The sequence below is a fragment of the Corythoichthys intestinalis genome, chromosome 13, assembly GCF_030265065.1.
Source record: "Corythoichthys intestinalis isolate RoL2023-P3 chromosome 13, ASM3026506v1, whole genome shotgun sequence".
Classification (NCBI taxonomy): domain Eukaryota; kingdom Metazoa; phylum Chordata; class Actinopteri; order Syngnathiformes; family Syngnathidae; genus Corythoichthys; species Corythoichthys intestinalis.
In genome coordinates this window covers 55604823-55629842 of record NC_080407.1, presented here as the reverse complement: position 1 = coordinate 55629842, position 25020 = coordinate 55604823, and the positions used below count along the sequence as shown (strand labels likewise).

Below are 25020 nucleotides of genomic sequence, written 5' to 3'. Positions count from 1 at the left end.
CCCGGTCCTCTTGAGGGCCCAGTTTGTGGGCGTAAATGGGGCGTGGTTGGGTGAGGGAATGGCCAAACAGAAAGGTAAACTGATGCGCGGAGCTCTAAAAATTTGTGTTAAATTTTCAGCAGGCCAAGAACCAAAAGTGATATTTGCCATGTGGCAAAAATGGATTTTGCCAAGTGCCATTTTTTTTGGGCCATGTTGGCAAAATTGGATTTTGCCATGTGCCATTTTTTTGGGGCCATGTGGCATTTTTGTTCATGTGGCAAAATGGATTTTGCTGTGTGGCATTTTTTTTGCCATGTGGCAAAATTGAATTTTACCATGTGGCATTTTTTTGCCATGTGGCAAAAGTGGATTTTGCCATGTGGCATTTATTTTTTGCATGCGTGCATAGCCGTCAATAGCATGGACATGCATGGCCTGCAAAACTGCCATATAGCTTACCCCCCCAAAAGTGCCACATACTCCGCCCAAAAAATGCCACAAACCAAAATCCCTTTTGCCACATACCAAAAAAATGCCACATGGCAAAATCCATTTTGCCACATGGCAAAAAAAAAAAAAAAAAATGCTACATGGCAAAAAAAAAATGCCACATGGCAAAATCAATTTTTCCACATGGCAAAAAAAAAAAAAACACATGGCAAAATCCGTTTTGCCACATGGTAAAACCCATTTTCCCAATGGCAAAAATATGCCACGTGGCAAAATCAATTTTTGCCACATGGCAAATACCACTTTTGGTTCTCGCTACCGCTCTAAATTTTGATGCCGGCACCCCATTCCCCGCGTGAATCATGAGTGACTGGCAACCACCCATTGGCAGAATAAATTTGAACAGGCCCCCTGTGCGATGAGTAGCCACCACCCTCCCCTCGCCCCCAGTGACGGGCCCCTCCACTAATATGTACTGATTTTGGTACCTTGGACCGCAGAGTGGAGCTCTTCAGACAGCCCGGCAAGTCCCTTGGCATCAGCATCGTAGGGGGGCGCGGGATGGGCAGTCGGCTGAGTAACGGCGAGGTGATGCGGGGCATTTTTATCAAGCACATCCTGGACGATAGCCCTGCCGGACACAATGGCACCCTAAAAACCGGGGACAGGATTGTAGAGGTAAAAAAACTAACAAACAGGATGTATTAGATATTATAAGTAGATAAAAGTGGCTCTTAAAGGGGAAGTTCAGAATTTTGGACTTTAGAGTTCAATTACAACAATTTCTGTGCAGTTTCTTAGTTATTTGTTAAGTTCAGGTCTCCGCAGTGGCTAAGCTAGCACAAGTCAATGGGGTTTGCTAGCATGCCAATTAAAAGACAACATCTCGGTCTAGGCAGGCAGGACAGAGTCGCATCACGTGGTTTTTTTCACCGCTGATTTTTCTTTTTGTGGGCATAAATGGCACTCCCCATCCCCTAAACATGGCTTGGTTTGAATGGTTAGATCTGTTAATATCGTTTTTTTTTTTTGGCATGTTAGCAAGCCCCATTGACTCACGCTAGCTTAGCCACTCTTTAGCGCTGAAACTAACAAACTGCACAGAATTTGTTGAAAAAGTCGCAGATGAATCGTCATGTCAAAAATTCTGAACTTCCCCTTGAAACATCAGGTGGATGGTGTGGATCTAAGAGACGCCAGTCATGAGGAAGCAGTGGAGGCCATTCGCAGGGCGGGAAATCCAGTGACCTTCCTGGTGCAGAGTATCATCCAGAAAACCAGGGTAGGTCTTATGCCAGAAAATGGCCATTTCAAAGCAAAATGGTTGTCATTTTGGTAAAGAAATCACATTCATCAGATTACCTCAGTTTGATGTGTGGAGATTAGTTTGAAAAAGGGTTCCGTTTCTTGCAAAAGCGAGAAGCATGGCGCTAAGAGATAAGGCGAGCGTGATTGATCGCTGTTGCAATGAAAAGCAGGGAGACAATGGAAGCGAGATGGATTACCTGGCATTAGCGTCGTTGGTGTGCATGCAAACCAAATGCGTTTGAGCCAAGCTCCAAGAATCTCATCATTTCAATTGGGATGTGTTTTAAAGTTAAACTGGGTCGGTTAACTCCGAGTTTATGAACATACTTCATTATTTTAACTCTGTCTCATTGTGAGGTCATGTTTTGAATTGGTGATCATAACCAGGTATTTTCGAAGCTTTCTCAGAAGCTAACGTGAATATTATGCACTCACCTTATGTGGAATCAGTCGTCGACAAGTGCCGAGTCCGCGGAGGAGAACGTGACGTCCCTACCGAGAGAAAAGGAGGACAAGGTTAGTCGGAGACTTTTGTCTTTTTGCACTGTGGGCGAATGGATGTAGTGTCACAAATGTGTCATCGCCTAAAGTTGTCACCCTTTATCTCTTCTCTGTAGGAGGGTGACAGTCACAGTAGACTTGTCCTCCGCCTCTCCCCAACTAACCCTTTCACTCCTACCCCGTTTAAGGTTTGTGGGTCTCTCTGTCGTGGCCTTGCTTTCATCCTTGTCCAATCATCACATTCTTAGTTTGTCTTTGTCACTTGTCTATTGTCTAGTGTAAATGATTTGTTTTTCTTCCGGTCCAAAAAGTTTCACTTTAAAAATGCACTTTATAATGAAATAAAACAATGACAAGTCAATTAGAACTCGTAAACGTTTCAATTAGGGGTGTGACAATATATCGAAAAGGTGATATAGTGCGATACATTGTAGCCCAAAATAATCCATGAAGTGGTACCGCTACTTACGAAATTGGTTCTGGAAGTAATTTCGTAACTTGAATATTACGTTAATAGAAACGCGTTCATTGTTCCATGTATGAAAAAGTAACGGAACCTTTTGGAATTTCTCACATTTCTGCATAAAATCACCATCAAATGTGATCTGATCCTTGTCAAAATCACACTGATGGAAAAACAGTGGCTGCTTTCACTAAAATTTCCCAAACATTTATAGGTTTTCATATTTTAATGAGGATAATATGCAAACAATGAGAGAAGGGAAATTAAGTGAACCATCACATTTAATATTTTGTGCCCCCCACCCTTTGGCAGCAATAACTTCAACCAGACGCTTCCTGTAGCTGCAGATCAGTCTGGCACATCAATCAGGACTAATCTTGGCCCATTACTCTCTACAAAACTGCTGTAGTTTAGTCACATTCCTGGGATGTCTGGCATGAATCGCTGTCTTTAGGTCATGCCACAGCATCTCAATGGGCTTTAAGTCTGGACTTCGACTTGGTCACTCAAAAACTCATAATAGTAACTATGAAGGAACTACAGTATTCACTGTTCAAACTAGGAACTATTTTCTCCACTAGAGGGCAGGACACTCATGCTCCTTGGACAAATAATGCTTCATTACCGTTTTTCTCTCTGACGATTTTTTAATTTTATGTCTTTGGCTAAATGTGGTTATGTACTGTAATAGGTTATTATACAGTATTAAAACAACAGTTCATTTAGATAAGTTTGTGCTGACAGAAAAAAATTATAAATAAAAATAAGCAGTTACTCAAAATGTTATTACTTGAGTATTCTTTTCACTGTATACTCTTACTTGAGTAGATTTTTTGGATGACTATACTCTTACTTGAGTATTATTATTTTGTAGTAACCCTACTCTTACTTGAGTAAAGTTTTTGGCTACTCTACCAAACTCTGATGTCAACATTCAAGTACTTTTTGCACGACCTAATCTGAACGTTAATGCTAATTGATCGAACTGACGAATAGTTCCAATCATTTATCAGCTTCAACTAACAAACGTACAAAGCACACCAAATTTTTGATTCGTGGCGCCCATCTGGCTAACTCATATATGGAAAAATAATACAGTGTGTTGTTGGGTCCCTTCCAAAAGCCGAAGAGACCAGATGCCGCAAAAGCGACGCCCGCCAGCGTTGCTCTTGAGTTGCCGGTGGTGACCCACACGGGAGAGAGCGACACGGACACTCTGACGGAGACTCCGGCTCGGTTCCAGGAGACCGACGTAGGGAGCGGGGAGAAGGGTGAGGAGTTTCGACACAGCTGGGGTGAGTTCGATACTTTAGATACAGTGGTAAATCTCAATTTCTTTAGAGATTTAAGTTGGATTTTAACTCGTACGGATGCTACCACGTTTCAGACGACATAGTCCAGCGCTACGGTAGCCTCCCGGGCGCCCTCCACGCCATCGAGCTAGAGAAGGGTAAAGCAGGCCTGGGTCTCAGCCTGGCCGGGAACCGGGACCGCTCCCGTATGAGCGTTTTTGTGGTGGGCATCGATCCCGCGGGGGCCGCCGGGACTGACGGACGCATGCTGGTCGGGGACGAGCTACTCGAAGTGAGCAGTCTGACATTCTATCAATATCTCTGAGAAAAAAACTGATTTAACGTTATTATTTTTAGATAAACGGGCAAGTCCTTTACGGTCACAGTCATCAGAATGCATCATCCATCATCAAAAGCTCGCCTTCAAAAGTCCAAATCATCTTCATCAGGTAGAAAAACACTGTTTTTGTACTGCTACTGAAAATCCACTAGAGCGCGCCATTGTAACACAAATGCAGGGAAAAGTCTAGTCAGGGACATTTGGGCAGCATAAGTGGTATTTGCCATGTGGCAAAATAGATTTTACCATGTGGCATTTATTTCACCATGTGGCAAAATTGATTATGCCTTGTAGTATTTTTGGGGGGGTATGTGGCAAAATGGACTTTGGTTTGTCATGTGGCAAAATTGATTTTGCAATGTGGCATTTTTTCCTGCCATGTGGGAAAATGGATTTTGCCATGTAGCATTATTTTTTGCCACTTGTGGCATTTTTGGAGGGTATGTGGCAAAATGGACTTTGGTTTGTCATGTGGCAAAATTGATTTTGCTATGTGGCATTTTTTGCCATGTAGAAAAACATGGCTTTGGTATTGCTACACAAAATCCACAAGAGAGCGCCATTGTAACACAAATGCAGGGAAAAATTCGAGTCAGATATTTGGGTAGCAGGACCGAAAACCAAAAGTGGTATTTGTCATGTGGCAAAATGGATTTTGCCATGTGGCAAAATTGATTGTGCCATGTGGCATTTTTTCCTGCCATGCGGGAAAATTGATTGTGCCATGTGGCATTATTTTTTTGGCCATGTGGCAAAATTGATTTTGACATGTGGCATTTTTGGAGGGTATGTGGCAAAATGGACTTTGGTTTGTCATGTGGCAAAATTGATTTTGCTATGTGGCATTTTTTGCCATGTAGAAAAACATGGCTTTGGTATTGCTACACAAAATCCACAAGAGAGCGCCATTGTAACACAAATGCAGGGAAAAATTTGAGTCAGATATTTGGGTAGCAGGGCCGAAAACCAAAAGTGGTATTTGTCATGTGGCAAAATGGATTTTGCCATGTGGCAAAATTGATTGTGCCATGTGGCATTTTTTCCTGCCATGCGGGAAAATTGATTGTGCCATGTGGCATTATTTTTTTGGCCATGTGGCAAAATTGATTTTGACATGTGGCATTTTTTTGGGTATGTGGCAAAATGGATGTTTTTTTAGGGTATGTGGCAGTTTTGGGGGGTATATGGCAGTTTTGCAGGCCATACACACACGGCAATGCAAGTCCAAATTTTCCATTCATTTTAAATGGCAGAAGAACATGTGTGGCTGTGATTTTTGACCATACACTTTATATTGGCGCAAATTGACATTCAACTGACACCCAAGTCAGGCTATGCCATTGACGGCGATGCATGTCCAAATTTTCCATTCATATTAAATGGCAGTAAAACGTGTGGCTGTGATTTTTGACCTTAAACTTTACATTACAGCGAGTTGAATGCCAATGCGGTGTAATAGAAAATTCGGACATATATAGCCATCAATGGCATGAACGTGCATGGCCTGCAAACCTTTCAAGTACCCCCAAAAAAATGCCACCTACCCCCCCCCCCCAAAAAAAATGCCAGAAAACCAAAATCCATTTTGCCACATACCCCCTCCCTCCAAAAAAATGTCAAAATCCATTTTGCCACATGGCAAAAAAAAATGCCACGTGGCAAAATGGCAAAAAAATGCCACATCAAAATCCATTTTGCCACATGGCAAAAAAAAAAAAAAGCCATATGGCAAAAATCCATTTTGCCAAATGGCAAAAAAATGCCACATGGCAAAATCCATTTTGCCTCATGGCAAAAAAAATGCCACATGGCAAAATCCATTTTGCCACATGGCAAAATGCCACATGGCAAAATCCAATTTGCCACATGGCAAATACCACTTTTGGTTCTCGCTGTCTTTCCATTTGGGTAAGAGGCTTGGACTTCCCGTTGCGACACCTCACTTGAGTTATGGCTCTTCTGGAACAGGAACACAGAAGCGCTTGAGCAGATGGCGGTGGGACCCGTGCGAGAAACAGAAGGAGACGCAGCAGAGCCCCGCGCCGAGGTAACACATGTCGCCCATGCGAACAAGTGGTCGGACAGCATTTTGCTTGGAAAGTCACTTCCTAGAGCTCGTCTGTGTTAGCGACATGTAATTTGGGGGACGCACAAAAAAGTCCGTGAGGTCCTCTTGAATCATTCCTAACCCTAGAGTAACTGAAAAACCACATAAAGAACCCCCCTTTCTATGAATTGCAACCTATAAGTGCCCTAGCCACAATAAACACACCCGCTAGCATAGAAAATAGCATTCCATTTACGTCATCAGGAAGACGTTGGTGAAGAGGCCACAGAAGACAAGTTAACCATCCGTGAAGGCAGCGCCGCAGCTGTCAATGGGGACGCAGAGGTCGCCGGTCTACCCCCCGGCATAGTTTGCACAAGTCAACCCGAAACAGCTTCGAGTGAGTCACCCTTTACGACTGCTTACTCAGGGCTGTAATTAAAGCAACCGCATAGACGCGTCGGATCGTCTTTGTTTTGTCTTCAGGTTACAGTCGCTCGTCCAGCCCGTCGACGCTGGCCTGCGATCCCGCCACATGCCCCATCATCCCCGGTTGCGAGACCACCATTGACATCTCCAAAGGGCGGACGGGTCTGGGGCTCAGCATCGTCGGAGGCTGCGATACGTTACTGGTGACGAGATATTTTGGGGTTAAGAACTCTGTTAGACTGAAGGCCAGACTTAGGACTCTTAACGTCTGGTCACAGGGGGCTATCATCATCCACGAAGTTTACGAAGAAGGTGCCGCCTCCAAGGATGGCAGGCTTTGGGCTGGAGACCAAATCTTAGAGGTGGGTTGTCAAATTTAGTCTACGGTTACAGCATGCGCTAAAAAAATCATTGGTATAATCGCAGGTAAATGACATCGACTTGCGCGCGGCGACCCACGACGAGGCCATCAACGTGCTGCGGCAGACTCCGCAGCGAGTCCGGCTGACCGTCTACAGGGACGAAGCCCAGTACAAGGAGGAGGATCTGTGGGACTCGTTCGTGGTGGAGCTGCACAAAAGGCCCGGGCAGGGTTTAGGATTAAGCATCGTGGGGAGGAGGTAACCCAATCAAAAGATCTTTAATCCACAATACGGATTGATGACTTATTTTTGTTGTTTTGTGCTTCAGATCACGGGATCAAAGGTAATGTCGCACTCCATGTAGCATACTTGCTAAGAGTCCGCCCTTAAATATCAATAGAGTTGAATTCAGAGGATTCATTTCTACCCACTCTCTGAATCGTGGTTAATTCCGTGTTCGTAAAATCGAGCTTCTGCAAAATCACCAACTTGAATAGTTCATGTGATATGCAACCGTCTTCCTTCCCCAGGAACGACACAGGAGTGTTTGTGTCCGACATTATTAAAGGAGGCTTGGCGGACGCCGACGGCCGCCTGATGCAGGGTGACCAGATCCTGTCCGTCAACGGAGAAGACGTCCGTTCCGCCACCCAGGAGTCTGTCGCCGCTCTTCTCAAGGTAGCGATGACGTCGACAGGTTTCCACCGTTACGCTTCATCTGCGATTTCGTTTTCAGTGCTGCGTCGGCTCGCTGAAGATGGACGTCGGGAGATTTAAAGCCGGACCCTTCCACTCGCAACGAAGGCTGTCCCAGTCTAGTCAGACGGACAGAGAATTCTGTCAGACAAGCGAACCGTGCGGTTCCAAAGTGACTATGGGGAGTCTTTCCGGAGATGCGAGTCAGCACGGTAAGAAATCAAGCGTGGCCCGGCTCCAGGAATGACGCACTCAAGACCTTCTCTACGTTTGTAGTTCCAGACCTCCAAGACGCAAGGATGGTGGAGTTCACCAAAGGCCCCGGTGACTCACTGGGTGTCAGCATTGCAGGCGGAGTGGGTAGCCCCTTGGGCAACATTCCCATCTTTATTGCCATGATGAACCCCGTCGGCCTGGCAGCGCAGACCCAACAGCTCATGGTGCGACATTTTACGTTCAGAAGTTATTGCGATAGACCGTCGTGACTGTGAAGAACCTCACATATTCGTTCTCTAAAGTTGAAGATAAAATCTCGGTTTTTATATTAACTTACTGGCTGCCTTGACATCTAATCCAATTACTGTTGACCGGGATTTGACATCTTATCGCCATCAATGCCACTAAGATCTGATAAAAGGACTCGTTGTAGCAATCCCCAGGACTATGCATGGCAGGGGTGTCCTTCTCCCTGAGCCAAGCTTGCAAATGACCGTATACCTGGATGGACTAGGTGCTGCTTCTTTAAGGCTCTGCTCAGCCACTGAGACACATAATCAGTTGTGTCCTCAGATCACGGGGTGTTTCGGCCACTTATCACAAGACGCCCTCAGCTGAGGCTGGCCTACCACAGGTTGATCACTCCTGGGTGTGCGTCTCAGGGCTAAGCATTTGCCCCAGCAGCCCAGATGGTGTCGCTCCTCTTCAGCCACAGCCAATTGCTTGCCCTCTCGGCGGTGTTGGCCAGCTCTTTAATGGCCTGTCAGTGGGCCTGTCCCCTGACTCCAATTTCGCTAAGGTTGAACTGGCCACAAAACCCCTACACTCCACCTCCAGCGGGCGCACCCTCGCCTTCAAGCCTCTGTCCTCTGCTGCAGCCGCTAGGTCGGAGTACCGCAGCTTCTTGCGTTCATACACTTCTTCGACGGCATCCTCCCAAGGAACTGTTAGCCCAATGCTGTAGGTGAGCTTGGATGTATTAGACCATAGGACGAGGTCTGGACGTAGGGTGGTTGTTGCGATCTCCAGGGGGAAGGTGAACCTCCGATCTAGGTCGACCTGCATCTGCCAGTCCTGGGTCAGGGCCCACTGAATGCAGCCAAAGAGATTATCATCCAATGCTACTTTGTCCTTAGCAAGCTTATTTGTCCTAGAAATTCTTTGTCTGATAGACTGGCGACAGCAACATTTGAATTTTCTGCATAGTTTGAAGACTTGCCATTAAACACAAAACTCACATATCTCCACTCCAGTAACTCTCTGGGCGTCAGAATCGCAGGCGTCTCGATTCGGCGTCCAAATATGCATACCAGCCATTCCGGAATGAGTCTCAAACCCCGACAGCGAGTGAAACAGAAGGGGGAAAAGGCCACGTTGACAATCGCTGCCCTGTTGTAGCTTAATAAACCTCCCACTCTTGAATTCAGACGGCTCGAGCTAACAGACAATCAAAGCGCTTTGTCTCGTGAAAGAATGCTTGTTTTGTCGCAAATTCGTTCGGCAAACAATGTTGCGAATGAAAGCGAAATTCTGATGATTTAGTTCAGATGCAAACAGAATGAAGTGATAATAGCGGTCATATTTCTTTTGCAGGTCGGAGATCGCATCATCAGTATTTGCGGAGCTTCTACGGAAGGCATGAGCCATTCGCAAGCTGTCGCTCTGCTGAAAAATGCAACAGGGACAATACAACTCCAAGTAGGGACTGATACCTTTTTTTTAAAAAGTTGTTTTGCCTGTTTTACGCCAATAACAGCGTGGCATTTAGGTAGTCGCCGGTGGAGATAACACCGTGACCGACGCGGCGCAGGAGCAGGCGGTCGGAGGCCTTCCGCCGCCTAGCTGCATCTTCCAGGATGACCTCAGGTTGGAAACCTGCCGATGACGTGACATTTAGTAGAACTGGCAGATTTTGAGCGTGTTCCTGCTTTGTCAGCCCTCCACAGTACAAGAGCATCACACTGGAAAGAGGACCGGACGGGCTGGGATTCAGCATCGTGGGAGGCTACGGCAGCCCCCACGGGGATCTTCCCATCTACGTCAAGACGGTTTTCGGCAAGGGCGCGGCGGCGGAGGACGGCCGCCTGAAGCGAGGGGACCAGATCGTGGCCGTCAACGGGCAGCCGCTGGAAGGCGTCACGCACGAGGAGGCCGTGGGCATCCTGAAGAGGACCAAAGGAGGCGTTTTGCTCACCGTATTGTCCTAGCCAATAGCGCTAATAGCAGACATTGCTATTCCAGTGCCATTTTTGAGCACCCGCCGTACTTCTGCGATGAAATATAATGCTGCTAAAGATTCGGAATGAATTATATCAGTATTAGCGCACACAACAATGACGCATTTACTCACGGTGGATCAATAAAACAATCATGGATTCAGTGCTATTTCAGTTGATTTCACTTGTAGATGTCCAATTCATTTGACGTGCATTCAAACGTCTATCGCCATCAGTGGCAAACAAGGAGTTAATATAGCAGGCGTATTCTCATGAGAGGGTGTGACCATCCCTGCTCTTGTTCCATGTATGCAACATATACTATTATATAAGGGCAACTCTGCTGCGGTGACCTAAGTCCCGCATGCTGTGTGTTCATCCTGGTATGCTTCCGATGACATCACGGCCGGGGAACGCTTAAACTTTTAGTGTGTAATCACACGAGCCTGCCGGGTAATGTTTGCCCAGGGTGGTGCGTGTCGCATGGATTTGACCTTCAAATGAGTGGTAATCATGAGCTAGGTCACTGGTTTTGTCCTATTGATGAAACCAGCATGGAAAAACGTTGGACGCCTCCGGCCCTTTATTATTGACTAAAGACTTTCGAGGGAATTTAAATATTACCTGCGCAGTTTTTATTAGGGCTAAAATTAGACTATCGTGACCACATTTGCCAACAATTCAACACAAGATGACTGAATCTCTTCTCATAGTCCCTGAGGGTGTTTGATTCTCGAAAGGGGGCGGCGGGCATGCGCCGACTTGCATGCGGATGCCGTGTTAGTTCCAACAGGGAGGTCTGATTACACTGTTGAAATGCCGTTGTTAGTCACACTATAGGAGGCTCGTTTTGGCATAAATGAGGAATAAAAATGATAGGTAGTCCCCGGGTTTCGACATCCCTTATTTATGTGATTTCATTTTTAAGATGCCAGGGTCTCATCCGACATTTTGTCTCCAGTCACCTTTTTTCCTTTTTTTGTCTAACAACAAGAAATGCATTAAATGCCTACTCTAACGATGAATATGTTGGAGCTATCGTTAGCTAGTTGTATTTCCGGTTTACACCATGTGGGGGGGCCAGAGAGATAAGTGATTGGGAGGGGTGAAGTGTCCCTAAAATCAGCCATTTGGTCTAGAACCCGGTATTTGTGTGAATCCCTTGCGAGTGTGAGTATGTTGGCATCCTATTCTATGCTGTCTCATCGCTAATCCTGACACCAAGGTTTTCTACTTGAGTGTCTAATTTCACCTAGTCATGCATGAGTCCAATCTAGCGTGATAGTCCCGTAGACGAGGATAGATGCCGCTTGGGTGCCACCCCTGCCATGGCCCTTCCCCAGCCAATCCGTGTGGGGGAGGGCAGTGCAGCCCATCCATTCTCCCGCAGCCCAGCAAAGGGGCCATCGTCACCCCCCCCCCCCCCCCCCAGGGATCCAGGGTGGTCCCCGGGGCCACCCGCGCCCCCATCAACCGGCCTTCAGGGATGGGAAGAGGGGACGCACCACCAACTCCCATGCACATACCCGGCCGCCCACCTGGTCCACGAGCCCCAGCCCCAAAACTGGCACGGCACATCGCGGCACCCTCAACGGCCAACCAAACCCAGGGCAGCCCCCCCCCTGCTGGAGCAGGCAACACCCAGCCGACCTGCCGGCATCCAGCCAGCGACCCGCGCCAGAGTGCAGGGCAACGCTGAGGAGCCACCTCGGGGCAACGCGACATCGGAGCCCCGACCTACCCCCCACTCTTTTTCGGTATTTATTTCATGTATAATAAATGTTTTTGGATAATTATCCTGAAATTTAGGGGATGATTAGGGGTACTTAAAGGGTTAATTCAGACACGTAAATTTGGGTTACGTCGCCACCACAGGAACGCAACTCGTTCATAACTCGGGGACTACCTGTATACCTCTAAAATGCAATTTCTGGAGGAATTCCGATGTAGTTTTGCTATGATGGTTGGTATATCGGGTCACTTCCTGCGGATTTTGAGGTATTTCGGGGTCACTTCCTGTTGATTTGGGGGCATTTCACATTGCGTCAATTAGGTTGGAAATCAATAGGAGTGAATGGAAGTTTTTGTGCTATTGAAATATATGGAGAATAGAGCCATTGGAAATTAATGGGAAATTTGGGAAAGGTTATGTTTTTGGCAAATTTTGGTTAAACTGTACGTTTTAGAAGGGCTGTCAGACAATTAAAATTTTTTATCGAGTTAATCAGAGCTTTAAGATTAATCGTAATTAATCGCAATTCAAACCATCTATAAAATATGCCATATTTTTATGTAAATTATTGTTGGAATGGAAAGACAAGACTGATATATACATTCAACATACAGTACATAAGTACTGTATTTGTTTATTATAACAATAAATCAAAAAGATGGCATTAACATTATTAACATTCTGTTAAAGCAATCCATGGATAGACTTGTAGTTCTTAAAAGATAAATGTTAGTACAAGTTATAGAAATTTTCTATTAAAACCCCTCAATGTTTTCGTTTTAATAAAATTTGTAAAATTTTCAAAAAATAAACTAGTAGCTCGCCATTGTTGATGTCAATAATTACACAATGCTCATGGTGCTTAAGCCCATAAAATCAGTCGCACTCAAGCGCCAGCAGAGGGCGACAAAACACCAAAAAACCCAAATAACAAGTGGACATGACACTGTGCTGTCATTTTAATCTGTTTGAGCGGGGCGTGTGCGTTAATTGCGTCAAATATTTTAACGTGATTAATTAAATTACCGCCCGTTAACGCGATAATTTTGACAGCCCTAGTTTTTAGCAAAAACTATAGAACTGTTTTGCCCCTTAGCATCCTGATTTGTTTTAATACAGTAGATACTTAGCTACAGTTACTAAAGCACCAAGGTTTTTTTTTGTTGGGCATATGTCAGCAATTGGGCCTCCTGATCCCCCGTCAACATTCCCTACGGGGTTGCCACCTGTCTAGGCCCACTCCTGGGGTGCCTGGACTAACAAGCGGTTCTTTGTGCGCAAGGAGAGTGGGGGTGGCAAAGCCTATGAGTAACTCATCAGCTGCCGTTGACGGCCATAGACGTCCGATCCATTTGAGCGAATGAACGTTTTATTGGACGTCTACTTGCAATAAACTCATTTTAAAGAGTCTTTTTTGAAGAGTCTTGCGCAAGCCAGTAAAACTCCGCGATCGATAGCGCAGTGCGGCAGTGTGACATCAGCGTTAGCAATTATCACTTTGCCCCAGTTGCGCTTGCCCAGACTGATAGCTGACCTCGCATTGTACCGGCCGCCGGCGGCTCGCTTGTTAATGATTGCCTGGAATCACTGGCGCGCGACTCCCAGAGAGCTTTTCACGTCCGTTCGGACCCACGGTGGGACAAATTGCTGCTCGTGCTGCAGATTTATTTGGGGAAGAGCAAGGTTGCACTGCTTGGCCTTTTTTTAAAAAAATTACCTTCCGGACTTTATATTAGTGTAAGAAATACCACAATTGCAGTTTTCTGAAGTTCAGCCTGCTTTCCTCGTTCTCCACTTGGTAGTGTATTCAATTGAACTTGTTAAAGGGCATTGCAGTATGTTAAGAATCGGCAGGTCTGGTAATTGGAATCCTTTTGTGGCAAGCTACTGCAGAACGGCTTTGTGCATTGGAGTTTCCACATAAAGGGCTTGCGGGATGGCGCAAATATTCAGTTCCTCAGCAGAATTCTTTATGGGTCTATAAAACTAGACGGCAAATCCGAAAAACTCGACGTCTTCTTCTGACTTTCCATTAAAAAAGCCAACGCGGGTCACGCCGTCAGTAATATTTCACCCGTTTGCCGTTTATCTCCTGAACTTAAAGGGTCGGTCAATAGGAATGCTCCTCCGATTGACCCCGACTTGCCTTTTATTTCACGTGAATGAGTGTCCAAGTGACGGCTCGAAGCATTTGTCCACTGGGACACATTTTGGTGAAGGGTGTTTGCAAAGTGCCGCGCTACTCTTTTTATACGACGTGCGGCGCGTTGCCGGGAAACGCTCGGAAAAGGCCGTTGACCTTTTTTGGGATGGATTTGGCAGCCCAAGAATGTTCAAAATGGAGAATTTGTAAAAGCAGTCGCATTCTCATTGCAATTTAGCTAGCTCACGTGCAGAAATTAGCCTCATAAAAATCATGTAGATTTGCTGATGTAATTTGTAGATGTATTTTCTAGAAAGTACGATTCAAATGGATATGAAGTCTATCCCTATCAATGGCAGTGAATAAGCTAACTCCACCGCCTACTCTTTACTCAAAGAACTAGGGATGTGACAAATCGAAAAGGTGATGAATCGTATCATTTGTAGCCCAAAAGGTTATCGATATGCTCCCACGGAGAATGGATATTTCATTTTAAAAAGGGTGTTCACGTTAGCTCACTGGCTGCAATTGGCGGCGCTAGACATCCAATTCCTTTTGACTGGATTAGCACCGTCAATGGCACTGAAACCAAAGCATTCACAGGTCAGTTCCTGTTCATTTTAGGGCATTTACAGGATACATCGTAATGATTTTGAGTCGTTTTTTTAGTTAAAAAAAAAGGATAGATTTAAAAAAAGGGGTTTCTGCAATTGAAAATGAATAGGAAATTTGGAGGTACATGGCAGTCAATGGCATAGACAGACGGGTGCCAGTTGAATGTCAGTGGGTTGTAATGGGAAGTTTTTGGTCAAAAATGACAACCACACACCATTTTCTGCCATTGAAAATGAATGGGGAAATTTGGAGGTACATGGCCGTCGATGGCATGGACTTACATGGGTGCCAGTTGGGTATCAGTGGGCTGTAATGGGAAGCTTTTGGTCAAAAATCACAACCACACAGGTTTATCGACCACCTATGTCTTCCTGCAATTGAAAATGAATGGGGAAACTTGGAGGTACATGGCCGTCAATGGCACGGACGTACATGGCCATGAATGGCATAGACATACACCGGCACCAGTTTGATGTCAATGGGCTGTAAGTTTTCAGTCAAAAATTAAAACCACACACGTTTTTCTGCCATTGAAAATGAATGGGGAAATTTGGAGGTACATGGCCTTCAATGGCATGGATTTACATAGGTGCCAGTTGAGTATCAGTGGGCTGTAGTGGGAAGTTTTTGGTAAAAAAGTCACAACCACAGAGGTTTTTCGGCTATTGAAAATGAATGGGGAAATTTAGACATATGTGGATGTGCATGGTATCTATCGACAACTTGGTTCATTCAACCGAGTTGAATGTCAGTGGGCTGTAATTTAAAATGTAAAGTTTCTGGTCAAAAATCACAGCCACACAGGTTTTCCAGCCACCTACGTTTACTTGCCATTGAAAATGAAAGGGAAATTTTGTGTCATATCGTGACATCATCGCCTTGTATCGGAAATTTGGATCATATCGTGAGCTACCCCTGTAAAAATAACCTATATTCCGTATACCCTCATTTGGTCGCATGGCGGCAGTTTCCCAGATTCCAGACAGTGTCATGTTACATTTTGCAGCACGGAACCCAACCGCTGTGTCTAATTTGCTAATGGCTCCCTGCTGCACGCCGCAGTCTCGACTGGAAGGGATTGTAATTGGACTCGGTCACTAAATCACGATAGGCAAAAAAGAAAAATCTCAAGCTCTTGCTCTCATACGACAAACTAGCCAAACTTGCCAAGTTATAGTTGCCTTATTTTGTCTGGTGCATCCATTGCAAAGGTTCTGCAGCTTTATGGAGCCTCCCAAAGCCCGAAAGAGATAAAGGCAGCATAAAACCTAATTAAGGTTCTTAGCGATTGCCGCGAGACAAAGTTACAAGCATGTTTAATGTGTCGGGATTAGGTGACCATATCAGTGTGTCACGAACGGGACAAAACAGGACACTCAAGCTTGTGGTATAAATCACAATATATTATCTCGTTATTTGCTCAACATCACCGGTCGGTACAAAGAGTACGAAAACAAGGCAGTGTCTGACAACAGCTAAAACTATTTAAAAATCATTAACGAAGGAAAATGTGCTGACAACACTTACATGTGTTTCACACGTGTCCGCCATCAACAACGCTGTGGGCTAGCATTATCTACCAGACAATCAAAATTGCTTTGGTTTTCAGTCACTATGTGCCACTACCCTGGGGTTCTTAAGACTACAGTGTTGGAAATATGCTAAAGTAGCTCTCCGCATGCAGTGTCCAATTGTGCAAATCGATGTTAAATCTTAATCTTTGCATACTGAAGTTTGTAGTTTAGGGAGACGTCAAGACAACATAGTTCACTAAGGCAGTGTTCAGACTACAGGCATGTCCGATTCCTCCTCAAATCTGATTTTTAGGGCTGACCGTTCATACTATTTTAAGTAAGGGTCCAAATCAGATCCATGCCTGTTCAGAGTAGGCCACATCATCGACTCATAATGTATTGACGGGTCAGATCAGTCTTGCACTGCGCCTCGCATTTACGTAGGAGGCCGCCCACATCAAGAGGAGCTATTCATAAACACGTACGCAGCGATTTACGCCGGTTTTCTGTCGAAAAAGTACGAAAGCTGTACCGCATACAAACTGGAAGGATTGTCTCAGGAGTGATTTGTGCGATGATTCAAGGTCATTATATTTTTCGTCCCATGCATACATTTTGAAACGAAAAATCAATGGGAGAAATTAGCCACTACTGCATTGGCCTCATAGTTCGCAATATTTACGTAAATTTTTTTTTTTTTTTTTTTTTTGCTTTTAACCAAGAATCGAGACTGTTTTTCATCTATGAAAAATGTGGGGATTTAACAATTTATTCACAAGAATTTTCACCGAAAAAGCTCTGTTGTAATAAGGCGGCTGTTAGCTAAATTTACTAAGACTAGCATTGTACTTCGACAAATTTACATAAAATAATGCTGACTGCACGTTTTTTTTTTTTTTGCTTTTAACCAAGAATCGAGACAGTTTTACGTCCATATCTATAAAGAATTCGGGGATTTAAGCATTTTCTTCACAAGAATTTTCACCGGTAAAGCGCTGCTTACATGTGGTGGTCACGACATTGACTGAAAGACTAGCGTCGTACTTTGACATATTTACGTAAAATAAATGCTAACTGCACGTTTTTTTTTTTTTTGCTTTTAACCAAGAATCGAGACAGTTTTACGTCCATATCTATAAAGAATTCGGGGATTTAAGCATTTTCTTCACAAGAATTTTCACCGGTAAAGCACTGCTTACATGTGGTGTTCACGACATTGACTGACAGACTAGCGTCGTACTTTGACATATTTACGTAAAATAAATGCTAACTGCACGTTTTTTTTTTTTGTTTTTAACCATAAAACGAGACTGATTTAAGTTCATTTATATAAAGAATTTGTGGATTGAAGCATTTACTCACAAGAATTTTCACCGGAAAAGCTTTTTACATAAGGCAGCCGCTAGCTACATTCATGAACAGACTAGCATTGTACTTCGACAAATTTATGTTAAATAAATGCTAACTGCGCTTTTTATTTTTACTCTTAACCAAGAATAATTTTAGGCCGTTTTACGTCCATATCTATAAAGAATTCGGGGATTGAAGCATTTATTTACAAGATATTCACCGGAAAAGCTCTGTCTACATAAGGCGGCCGCTAGCTACATTCACTAACAGACTAGCATTGGACTTCGACAAATTTATGTAAATGCTAACTGCATGTTTTTGGTTTTTTTTTTTCTTTTAACCAAGAATCGAGACCGTTTTAAGTCGATATCTATAAAGAATTTGGGGATTTAAGCATTTATTCACAAGATTTTTACCGGAAAAGCTGTTTACATAAGGCGGCCGCTAGCTACATTTACTAACAGACTAGAATTGTACTTCGACATATTTACGTAAAATAAATGCTAACTGCATGTTGTTGTTTTTTTTTGTTTTTTTTGTTGTTGCTTTTAACAAAAATTCAGACCGTTTTACATCCGTAGCTATAAAGAATTCAGGGATTTAAGCATTTATTCCCAAGAATTTCCACCGGAAAAGCTCAGTTTACATAAAGGCGGCCGCTAGCTACATTTCCTAACAGACTAGTATTGTACTTTAACATTCACGTATAATAAATGCTAAGTGCAGTTTTTTTTTTTTTTTTTTTTTTTTTGCTTTTAACCAAGAATCAAGAACGTTTTACGTCCATATCTATAAAGAATTCAGGGATTTAAGCAGTTGTTCACAAGATTTTTTGCTGGAAAAGCTCTGTTCACAGAAGGCGGACACTAGCTACATTCACTAACAGACTAGCATTGTACTTTCACATATTTACGTTAAATGCAAAATCGACAGCTTTTTTTTTTTGCTTTTAACCAAGAAACCAGACTGTTTGACGTCCATATTTATAAATAATTTGGGGATTTGAGCATTTATATTCAGGAATTTTCACCGGAAAAGCTGTTTACATCAGGCAGCCGCTAGTTACATTCGCTAGCATTGTACATCGCCATATTTAAGTAAAATAAATGCTAACTGCACAGTTTTTTTGCATTTAACCAACAATCGAGACAGTTTTACGTCCATATCTATAAAAAATTTGGGGATTTAAGCATTTATTCACAAGAATTTTCACCGGAAAAACTGTTTACAACAGGCGGCCGCTAGCTACATTCACTAGCATTGTACTTTGACATATTTACGCAAAATAAATGCTAACTGCACAGTTTTTTTTGCTTTTAACCAAGAATCGAGACCATTTTACGTCCATTTCTATAAAGAACTCGGGGATTTAGGCATTTATTCGCAAGAATTTTCAACAAAATAAGCTCGTGATTCCACTCGGTCAGCTTTGATGGCCTTGCCAACAATGCAGGCCCCCTATTTATCGGCCCCGCGCTCCATCAATACATTATGAAGTCTATGGTTCAGACTACAAAAGAGCCATCCAGTTTCAATCTAGATTGGCTAAAAATCTGATTTCGACTGAGTCTGAACAAGGCCTAAGGGTACCAAAGCAGTCCAGGAACAAGGACAGGGGAAAATTTGCTCCAATTTACTGGATGATGCTCTCAATTTTCTAAATAGATTCTCAGGTACCAAGTCTGAAAAGACAGGGGTACATTTTTAAGCTATTAAAGACAACATTGTGGGTCTAAAAATCAAATTAGGGGTTTAAAAATTCTAAAAACTGATGCATACCACCCGAGTGATTAGTACTTTAGCATGCGTGTGGGCAATCAGAGCAGTCATAACATTTTTACCAGATCTCAAGATTGAATTCCAACATAACATTTCCTGCCAAGGGAAGGTGCAAGCGCTGTATGTTCCCAGGCTAGAAAAGTCCTAAGTTTAGGTCCCAAAAGTAGATTTGAATGTATACATACACTCAATTTCGAGGTACTCCCTACAACTCCAGTACTTCGTATCAGAGGCTTCCAAACCAGTAACGAGAATAAAAATAAATAAAGCTAAATAAATAGCATGCTTGCACATGACAGTAGAGGAAAACTACAAATGTTACCAGCTGACAAACAGTAAGCAAGGGTGTGACTGCAAGTGGTTTGGTGAGGTGTGGCGAGTATCAAAGTAAAAGTCACACGGGTGAGTCAGTGGCGTTACTTTAAAACCACACACAGAAAAGTGAAAATATTTCCGCTCATTATCCAAAGCAGTAGTATTCGTCCGTTTCCATTCGCAGCTTGGCCGCAGGTTTACTGAGGTCCGGCGCGGATTGATCCAAAAAGCAGTTTGTAGGAGATGGGTCTTCCGGAAGGTCCTCCAACGTGTCCAGGTAGCTGCCTACGGACAGCGCGTCCAACTCGTCGTCGTTCAGGCTGGTGAGGCTGCCCGGAAGAGAGCCGTCGTCCCGGCTGTCCGACAGGCTGTACAAGCTACTGGTCAGGCTGCCGTCTTGGCTGGCCGCGTCGCCTTTGTCGTCCATGGCCCAGCGGATGGACTCGATGCCCTCGTTGATGGATAGGAGCTGCTGCATCAGCTTCACGTCGATGGCGCGCAGGTTCGCCTGTGTCACACGAGGAAGGATGTCAATAAATATCATTGAATATATCCAAAAATTGTCGAAATTATTTTGTCTTCATCTCTACGAAATGAGTTGGAACTCTACGAGGCTCTCCTCTGGGCGTCTCAAGTTAACATCCGATTTACGAGACAAGGCTCATGATAATCACACGATATGATGTTGTTGAGCTACTCCATTTTCACTTATTTTCCCCCGTCTATCATTGTTTGCAAGCTATCCTCATTAAAATATAAAAAAAAAACAAATGTTTGGGTGGGTTTTAGTTCAAGTACTATTTTCATCTGTGTGATTTTGACAACGATTAGGTCACGATGGTGATTTTATGGAGAAATGCCAAAAAAGTTCAGATACTTTTCAATACCACTGTACATGCAAAAAGTGTTTTTGAGGCAATGCAAAGGTAATAATTAAAAAAAACTTGATAAAAACAAAAATAGTGAATAAGCGCCGATTTTAACTGAGTTCATTTTGCCTCCACTTATATATTCGTCAAACCCTTTCTTTTATCCCAGGCAATAGTAGGTTGTTTTATTTACTTTATTTACATTTAAGTGCCCGCCGAAACATGTCAGGTAAATAAAACTACCTACAATTGCCTGGGATAAAAGAAAGCGTTTGACGAGTAGTCGTATTTGTTTTATTTTTAATTTTTTTTTTTCTATTCGTGATTAAATGTGATTTTTATGTATAATTTTATTTCCTATTTCGACTAGTGTTGCAACGATTAATCGATTAACTCGAGTATTCGATTAGAAGAAAAATATTCAAATTAAATTTTGCTGCTTCGATTATTTGTTTAATTGAAGTGGTGATGTAATGGTTTGTTTTGAAAGTGTTTGCATTCAGTTTAATTGGTTTGGGTGGATACACTGCCCTCTAGTCTGCTTCATTTCACGTGACTAAATCCAGCCGCTCCTTGTTAAGACCAACATAAGCTAAGTTTTTGTTTGCGCTAATGTTTTTCAATGCATTCGTAAAGTAGTTTATAGGTATATTTAGCCGTTTTTTGTTGGAATATGTGTCTGGAATATGTGAACCATTTGTTCAGAACATTGTGTTTTATAGCACTTAAGCTAGCGGCCTTTTGCTATGTATGTTAGCCAAATGTTCTTTCGTTGTACAAAGATCCTCATTTATTTATTTATTTATACCATTTGAGGCTCAGGTATTTTCATTTTTTATGTTCCTTACCCGATTACTCGATTAATCGAACTAACTAGATCATCGATTAATCGACTACTAAAATAATCGATAGCTGCAGCCCTAATTTCAACTGTCTTTGTTTTTACGTTCTATTGATTTTAATGTGATTTGTATGATTTTCATGTAATGTAAAGCACTTTGAATTGCCTTGTGTTGAATTGTGCTTTATAAATAAATAAGCCTTGCAGAACAACAGTTATAGCATCCACCAATGAGGTGTCCCTTATTCTTTTTTCAGGGAGTTGGCAACCGCACCTGTAAATGCCCACAAAAGACTGGCTGCAAACACTCTAGCGTCAGTGTCATGGACGGCGCAAAACGTCCTATCCAGTCCAAATGAATTGGACGTCCATCGCTGGTAATGTCAAAGAGCGTAGACACAATTCTAATGGAAGATTTCATGGAGCAACCTGTTGGTTTCTTTTATCCTTTTACACAGTGACACCATTTTAAAATAATATATCGATTCTTGGTGGGAGCATATCAATAACCTTTTGGGCTACAAAGTATCGCGATATGTATCACCTTTTCAATATATTGTCACAGCCCTAATAGCGGCGCAGTCATCTATCTGATCTCGCATTTTAAAACAACTCTGGTTTGCTTCTTTTGTCTTTTACTCTCGACAAATACATATTCAAAAAATAAAGACAAACATGTTCACTGTCAGGTCAACATGAAGCCAATCTGCTCAAATCCTAGACGCGTTTAAAACTTAGCGGGGTCGACCATCTGCTCCGGGGTCTAATACCTTTTGTAGCCTTAAATAAGGGTTGTTGCGACTCAACGTGCGTGCGCTCATCAAATTGCCATCAAAACCCGTTTTTTAATATGCCATGCAAATTGATATTATGCAAGCTCATATTAGTTGAACATAATGTTCTTCCCATTGTTTATGATAATTTCGCAACTAGATGAAAATAAAAAGCCTATCATAGAGCCTATAATTACTCAATTCTAAAATGGTTAATGCTGCTCTTATTAATTGCTCGTGCACTTATTGGAAAATTTCACTCACCATTTCTTGTTTGAGGAAAATCATTTTGCCCTCCAGCCGCTCAAAGTCCGCCGAACAGCGCCCGGGACGCGCCGCCGCCGGCGGTGTCACCTTGTCGTGCTTGCCTCCCGCGAGCGAGCGAACGAGACTTTCGGGAACTTTGCGACCCAATTTGGTCTCCAGGTCCTTCAACTCCGGGCTGCACGCGTCCATGACCGAGCGACTTAAAGTTCTTGGTTTAAAAACAACGCACGCGCCTGGAGTTCTACGCTAAAGTATCGCTCGTGTGACTTGCTTCATGTTCACGGCAGTAAATGAGGGAAAATCCTACCATTGAAGCGGCCTGCCTTCCGTCCGTCCTCCATCCGAGCCCTCCTGTCTGTGAAATTGGACACCGCGCAGGTGAAGCGAATCGGTGACGTCAGACGCCAGTATAGCCACTTCCTTTTCCGTTCAAGTTATGTGTCTCAGCATCACTTTCGAATAGGAAAATTTATGTCTGCAAAGTACAAAAAAAAAAAAAAAATAATTTAGAGACAAAAAGAGATGTTAAAAAAATAAATATTAAACCCCCTCAAAATGCAGGTATCACATGTTATTGACTGTTGTCAAGCCAAACCTAAAATACCGCAGTTCCAAACCTGTACACCAGATGGCGGCAGAGGAAGATCCACCACACTACAAAAACACTAATTACTTCATTGCGTCAATCCTATTGAAGACACTTGAGTGCGTTTCATTAGCCACTCACAATTCGCCGACAACTCTCATTTAAAGCACCTGTGCAGTCAGAACAAACACTCAACTCTTAGAATTTACGACTGCTGATTTATAACCTCAAATAAAGAAGTTTTCCAAAACAAAAGAAAAATAAAAGGAAAAAAAATACTTTGAGTTGTCCGCATCATTTCCCTTGAACAAAGCCTTTTATCAAGTTCGGGAAAGAGTTGAGGTTCCCAAACAATTTAGAACTTGACAACTGTCGAGGTGCGCCAAAAGTATCAAACTCAACTCGACATACGAGAATAATGCCAAATAGAAAAAAAAACTTTCAAGTTAAAACATACATATGGCGGAAAACACAGACAAGACTGAAAAAGCAGGTTCTGCTCTCGCACTGTTTAAAAGAAACTGCTGTATTTCAAGCCAAAAGAACTTTTGGGTTTGACAGAATATGTCTATATGCTGCCATTGCAGATTCATTTTAATTTGTCCGTTTTACCCTGAAAACCCCCGTTTACAGACATCGCGCAACCGCTTTAGTTTCATCCCAGCCATAAAACGAAGGTAGTTAATTATATTTATTATTCAAAATGTAGTTTTTCGCTTAGAATCATTAATTGATGTCTCATATTTCGTTAAAAAAAGAAAAATAAAAAATTATTCACTCACATATTTTAAACAAATTATGTCACAGTGAAAAAAATGGTGTCTGTAAAAAAAGTCACGGATATCTACCTCATAACTATCGCTTGATAGTATTTTTTTTTTTTTTTTTTGTTACTGTCGCATTTTCTCTGATATGTTAGATGATAAATAATCAACACAAAGAAAAATTGGGGGGAAAAAAGTTTAAAAGGGTAAATATATGAAAATGAAAACCGATTACTCCTTGATGTCTGCGATTTCTGCATCGCGACCCTTGTTATATGACCATGTTTCACCCACAAAATCCCCCCCAAAATCCAGCTGTACACACATGCGACATGGAGTTTTTGGATCGAAACAAGTAGGCGATAATACCTTGTTAAAGTCATGGCGTCTGTAATTCTGCTCTCACTCCCAGATAGGGTTTTGCTGTTTAAAAAACATTTCTAAAAATCCCTCCTGTTCAAAGTTTTTCTTCCTCTAGAAAACTGAGATTCTAAGCTTTCCAATGATTTATCACACATCACATGCATATCGGACAATTTTGAAATTTGGCCAAATTGGGGGTCTCAGAGCTGAACTTCAAGTCACCTGAGTGTTTTCCGCCATATAGAGAAACACTCAGTCGAAAATTGCAGCATTTCTTAAATTCTTACCTTTACTTTTGTTGTGCAGGTTGGCGGACAGCTGACAGACAGTTTAAAAAAACAGCCAATCAAGGACCAAAACTCCTTCTTAGTGGACTTTCGTCCATTTAATCCATTCAACACAGTTGTTGTTGGGGCTGACCTAACTTCACCAATTTGGAACATGCGTTAAAGCGCGCAAATTGAGAACGTCAAACAAATCACCCATTCTTTTCCGCTGTTTGACTTCCGAGTCACGGGTTGTTTCCGTCATCGTGGATTTCCCTTAGACGGCATATCTTGAACGTTTCAAAAGTTTAAAATGACGAATACAATCAAAATCGCGGTGAATGACTGTCAATTCAGGGACGGCTGCATCCAATTACACGTTTGGGTGTAATTGGGTGCAGATGACAGCAGATGGCAGCAAAATACTGTGGACATTGTTAGTTGATGTTTATGGGGCGCTGTTTGTAAAGCAGATCATGCTGAAAATAACATTTTCTCACATTTAGCGTTATGCTGTGACATTTTTTGTCTTTTTTTTTCC

The 25020-nt window shown here is 42.9% G+C and overlaps 2 protein-coding genes and 1 long non-coding RNA gene across 3 annotated transcripts in view; 1 reads left to right on the top strand and 2 right to left on the bottom strand.

Annotated features, from left to right (window-relative positions):
• LOC130928500 (multiple PDZ domain protein) overlaps positions 1-10493 on the top strand; it is a 39778-nt gene extending 29285 nt beyond the window's left edge. The window contains exons 24-42 of the mRNA XM_057855156.1: positions 933-1110; positions 1604-1714; positions 2191-2256; positions 2358-2429; positions 3828-3999; positions 4092-4288; positions 4354-4445; positions 6305-6383; positions 6648-6783; positions 6870-7015; positions 7091-7174; positions 7239-7432; positions 7503-7517; positions 7705-7852; positions 7911-8082; positions 8147-8310; positions 9680-9784; positions 9855-9952; positions 10023-10493. Coding sequence (XP_057711139.1) covers positions 933-1110; positions 1604-1714; positions 2191-2256; positions 2358-2429; positions 3828-3999; positions 4092-4288; positions 4354-4445; positions 6305-6383; positions 6648-6783; positions 6870-7015; positions 7091-7174; positions 7239-7432; positions 7503-7517; positions 7705-7852; positions 7911-8082; positions 8147-8310; positions 9680-9784; positions 9855-9952; positions 10023-10293 — 2500 coding nt within the window. The 3' untranslated portion in view covers positions 10294-10493. The remainder of the gene's footprint in view (positions 1-932; positions 1111-1603; positions 1715-2190; positions 2257-2357; positions 2430-3827; positions 4000-4091; positions 4289-4353; positions 4446-6304; positions 6384-6647; positions 6784-6869; positions 7016-7090; positions 7175-7238; positions 7433-7502; positions 7518-7704; positions 7853-7910; positions 8083-8146; positions 8311-9679; positions 9785-9854; positions 9953-10022) is intronic.
• LOC130928504 (uncharacterized) lies at positions 925-24837 on the bottom strand. The gene is made up of 4 exons (XR_009066692.1): positions 24501-24837; positions 22808-22975; positions 2176-2232; positions 925-1083 (listed from the first exon to the last, which is right to left on the bottom strand). It is a non-coding gene; the product is annotated as an uncharacterized LOC130928504 (long non-coding RNA).
• Positions 14411-22801, bottom strand: LOC130928503 (leucine rich adaptor protein 1-like). Its single transcript, XM_057855159.1, has 2 exons — positions 22498-22801; positions 14411-20258 (listed from the first exon to the last, which is right to left on the bottom strand). The coding sequence occupies exons 1-2, from the start codon at positions 22687-22689 to the stop codon at positions 19896-19898; spliced, it is 555 nt and encodes a 184-aa protein (XP_057711142.1). The 5' UTR covers positions 22690-22801; the 3' UTR covers positions 14411-19895.
• Positions 24838-25020: the final 183 nt, after the last annotated feature.

Coding starts and splice junctions, on each gene's coding strand:
- LOC130928503 (XM_057855159.1), bottom strand. CDS start 22,689: ATGGACGCGTGCAGCCCGGAGTTGAAGGACCTGGAGACCAAATTGGGT. Junction 20,259..22,497: donor TTTTCCTCAAACAAGAAATG/GTGAGTGAAATT, acceptor CGTGTGACACAG/GCGAACCTGCGCGCCATCGA.